The following is a 5,056-nucleotide window of genomic DNA, read 5'->3' as shown; positions in this document are numbered from 1 at the left end:
ATTGTGTATTCGGATTGTATGCCAAACTTGGGTTATTTGCAATACGTAAAAAGTTCAACGGTGAAGTGAATGATCACGCGACACTCTCTCGTGCTTGCTGAGCGAGATCACTCCGAAGCCGGCGTAGGGTACCACTCGAGCGCGGGTTTGGGGCGCCAATCCAGAGCGGGCGCGGGGCGCCGGGCGCGGTCGTCGCTAGCCGGGGCGGGGCGTTCGTCCAGAGCGGGCGAGGGGCGCCACTCCAGGGCGGGCAAGGGACTCCGCTCGGCAGGCGCGGGCGGCCACGCTAGGAGAGGCTCGGGGGTATCGCGGGGTGAGGGGCTCCAGTCGATGAGCGGCGCGACGGGGGGTGCGGCGGGGGGCGCGGGTCAGTCGAGCGCGGGCGCGAGGAAGGGGTTGGTGGCGGCGTGGCCGGCGAAGGACGCGGCGCGCGGCGCGGCGGCGAGCGGCGGCGCGCGCGCCACGCGGCCGAGCCACTGCTCGGGGTGCGGCAGCGCGCCCGCCGCCGGCACGGGCTCCTCGGCCAGCGCGCGCAGCCCCAGCGACAGCTGCTGGCACATCTCCGCCACCGGGTCCGGCGCCGCCGCCTCCTGCGGGGATTCAAACATTTTTCAATTCAACAGACTCATCTCACTTCTGTTTGCAAACCGAGCGATAGAAAGGATATAAAATTAAAACTAGTTGAATAAAGATTGTATTGAATTATTACATTGGTTTTTTTTGCAATAAGGACATTATATAGTAATAAGAGTAATTAATGTCATTATTTAATATTAGAAAATAAAATTTTAAAACCAAAATACAATATATACTTGATAAGCTAAATCGTAATGGGACTTATTTTCTTTGGAGTAGAATAAATGTTTGGATGGGAGCCTCACAGGAATACTATAAAACCATAAAAAAACATTATTCATTATTCAAATTTTAATGTGACTCTTATTATATGTATATAAAATTTTATTCTGCATATTTTACCGCGGAGCGCAATGAAGTTCAGCATTATTATATTTACCTCAATAACGTCATCGGAACGCTGCGTATTCGCAGATGCGGGCAAGGCGGGCACGGGCGGGGTGGCGGGCAGAGCGGGCACCGTGGGCAACGAAGGCAATGCAGGCAGCGCGGGCACAGCGGGCTGAGAGGGCAGCGCGGGCAGCGCACCCGGCGGCGAGCCCAGTCCCATCCGCTGTCGCTCTACATTAGATGGCAACTCGCTTATGCGGAGTGACATCTGCCGCTTAAATGGAGAACTGAAATGGAAAAAAAATTATTCTTGTGCAATGGAAACTGGACCTTGGGAGGATATTGGGAGCTATTATGAAAGGATAATATAATTATAACGTTCATAAATATGATGTAACTCGTGTTACATTAAGTAAATATCATTGATTATGAAAATTGTAAAGTCATTAAATATTATATTAAATCTGATCTGCTGATCCGGCTCCGGAGACGCTGTTCTGCACTACTCTTATGATTTAGGGGTATGAAAAATAGATGTTGGCCGATTCTCAGACATACCCATATCATTATGCACTAAAATTTCATAAGAATCGGTCCAGCCCTTTCGGAGGAGTTTAAAAATTGTGACACGGGAATTTTATATATAAGAAGATATAAAGTCACTGATAAATCTGCTAACTTTAAAAATATAGAATATATAACGTTTGTAGCATCCAATGTATTTTAATATAAGCTAAATATATACATACTTGTTATTAAGATGTGCGAAGCCCCTAAAGGAGCCCTGTCGCTCGAGTAGGTGCGGCGCTGCATGCGGGCGCTCCACGGCAAAAGGGTTGTGCGGAGTGGCACGGGGCCCTGTAGCAGGGGCGGAGGCCGGTGTGGGGCCCGGGTGCGGAGGCGGGGCGTGGGGCGCGTGGGGCAGTTGGGGTGCCGCCGGCAGATCTACGTCTGCTTCTGATACGCGACGACCTATCACTGAAATAATACATTGATCATTAATACGCGAATTTTATTAAGGTACCAATTTTGCTTTTAATTACGCTACATCATTATTATACAATACATATTATAATTATTATGTTATTATAATTAAATAAACATACTAACATGCATGCATCTATTGGATGTATTTTTGCATCCAATAGATGCAAATTAAAATGTCATTGCAATTTGAAAATTATATTTTCATAAGTAATTAACGACCTAATCAAGAGTAGCCATTCCCTCGACATGTCCCTACAAAGCCACGAGAGTGACACGAACCCGATTTGCGGAAGGAGCCCTGGCGCGTGAAGGCGTGGCTGGCGGCGTCGATGCTCATGGACACGGCGCACTCCTTGTCGCGGCGCTGCTTGCGCTCGAGGCACGCCGCGAACGCGCAGCCCACCGCGTGCGACAGCCGCTCGCCGGAGTCGCGCGACGCCAGGAACCCGTGGCACATCCAACGCCGCGTCGTGCCGTCGCGGCAGATGTAGCTGGAAACGACGACGTATTGTTTTTATTTATTTATTCAAGGAACACACAGTCATTTACAATCAATAATATATAATATAAAACACGTTAAGTTTCATATTTTAACTAAATGTAGTTATTATAAATAAGTATAACTATTACTATGGTGTGTGCAAACAACAACAAACATACAAAGAATTACATCAATTATACCAGTACTTCATACATTTTCTTTGTGGGCTTCGTTATGCATATGCTATGTCATCCTTACTGTGTTATTTCGCAATGGAGTTATTTTATGATATCATTTTTGTGTATGGACACAAGAGGCTATAGATCGTATCTCATTCCCATAGGAAGTGCTTTTGACTACGTGGCGGGCGAAAAAATTGGGTGGCGTTGAAATGGATTAAAGGACCGATTATTTAATTTACATTAAAATATAGTGAAATAAAACGTTTCACAGTGTTACCTTACTATTCCGTAACAGAAGTAGATAAATATATTTTATTGTTACGATAAACCTTTTTATTTCACTGTTTCCACTAAAATTTAATCGTTTTTACATCGATTAACATTTTCCAGTAGCCAATAAAATGAATAAACTATAATTACCCATTTATTGAATAACTAATAAACGTAGCTAATTGCAACTAGCGTAAATACACTTTCATTCGATTATTTTATATTCCGCTATTTATTAAGTCAACTGTGTTCATAAACGATTTCGCCACGGTAAAACAATAAATCAACGCTCAATAGAATCAATTTTCTTCATCAAATTATTATTTTCACAACATAACATTTGAATTATTTTTAAATTTGTGAATAATATCATTAGTAATACCCTGCTGTGTTTGTGGATTGATTTATATTTTCAAAAATTTATTGTGACATTTATGACTGACTATTTTTACGTATATCGTTCGTAAATTAACATCAACGAATTATTATTGAAATAATTTATCTTATTTTTCACATAATGTTATGTATATCCAACACGATTCTATCTATTTACGAATTGAATTACATCTAACATACTTTAGGTATTATGGTTTATATAATTAAGTTATACACACTATAAATAACACCGGCCGAACATTCAGTATCGATATGACCTAAAATGTCCCGTGCTCGTCGTACTGCTTATCAGCTTTTTTAACGTTTTTAGTTGTAAGTATTTGCTTGTAAACAGATCAATATAAAGTGGAACTGTGCGTTAACCTCTATATCAAATTTTATAAATGAGTTTATACTAAAGAAGCATTTAAGGAGGCATTTGTGCGGCTTCATTCTGCTAAAGAATGCAGTAAAGAGATTGCTAAGGCGACTCGAAGTCGGTGTAGTAATTCAAGACGTTACATAATACCCGTCTCGAATAACGCTTAATGCTAATGTATACACATTTTTATTGTAGCTTCGGCTTCATATGATAAAAGTACTTTATTGCTATCAGTTTTAAGGCATATGAAGGATTACGTTTGGATAGTGTGTTTAATATTCACATTTTATTGACTTCTTCTTTGACGTAATAGTTCTCCGATTTTTAATGAAATTACAATGCAAAATAAATATTTGCAAATCTCAAAAGATTGTGCTATAATGGTCTGGTGAAGTATTTTATTTTCTACTTTAAACTCAATTTCATTTGCTCTGTTAAAATAAAATCGACTAAAACACTGAGATCGTTAAATAATAAAATAATAATAATCATAGGAAAACAGCGCCGTGGTTTTGCATAAAACCTTGAAGGTCAAATACGAAGTCAATAGCTCCAATGAAACGAACTGGTTTGATGAGAATTGTTAATAAGAACGTTACGAACGATAGATTTATTCACTTAAAAACCTTCGTCATACTGACTTTATTGTGAAGATAAAAAATGGCTGTAAGAAATAGTCATTGGACGGATGCTCTTAGAGCAACACATAAAATCTCTACACATGAGTTTGTTTGAAAGCGCTAATCTCGGAAATTATTGGCCGATTTTAAAAATTCATTCAACGTTACATGTGTTCATAAACCCTGAGAGCTATAGGAAATAGGCTACGTACCGGGACGAATAGCTAGTCATAAATAAAACTTAAGACATAACTATTGATTTGTTAATTTATTAGGACAAATTCATTTATTCTTTATTACTCGCAAGTCTAGACTAGATGGTCGTAATGGTCGTAATTAACTTTTGTCGATATCAATGTCACAGCCAACAGTCAGGTCGTTATTTGAACGGCTGATTAAGCTAGTCGGCTTCGAGTTGCGACATCTATATAACAAAGTGATATCATTTACACATTCGTATTGTATTAGTTAACGTAATAAATATATTTATCCATGTATTTATAAGAAAGCAAAGCAATCAGTTTTATTTTTATGCGATTTAACATTGAACCGATATCGCATATCTAAATACATCAGTCAGCAATGCAATCACTTCTTAAAAGTAAATAAAAGGTAGGCTTAAAGGTAGAATAATTGATCATTATCTGTTTAGAGTTTATGATGTGTCTCTAATATAAATTCAAAACGAATAAAATTTACGGCAACAGTTTAAACGAAACGCGAATATTTGTTTTTTATATTAATCATCATCATCATCAGCCCATATATTCCCATTGCTGGGACACAGGCCTCC

At 40.0% G+C, this 5,056-nt stretch overlaps 1 protein-coding gene across 1 annotated transcript in view; it reads right to left on the bottom strand.

The window, feature by feature from the left end:
- Positions 1-5,056, bottom strand: part of LOC119834242 (protein numb) — a 32,290-nt gene continuing 27,234 nt past the window's right edge. Inside the window, exon 8 of the mRNA XM_038358577.1 lies at positions 1-399. Within this exon, the coding sequence (XP_038214505.1) occupies positions 369-399 (31 nt within the window). The 3' untranslated portion in view covers positions 1-368. The remainder of the gene's footprint in view (positions 400-5,056) is intronic.

The sequence above is a fragment of the Zerene cesonia genome, chromosome 19 (genome assembly GCF_012273895.1).
Source record: "Zerene cesonia ecotype Mississippi chromosome 19, Zerene_cesonia_1.1, whole genome shotgun sequence".
Lineage (NCBI taxonomy): Eukaryota > Metazoa > Arthropoda > Insecta > Lepidoptera > Pieridae > Zerene > Zerene cesonia.
The sequence above is the reverse complement of the archived record's forward strand: the minus strand, read 5'-3'. Positions and strand labels throughout refer to the sequence as shown.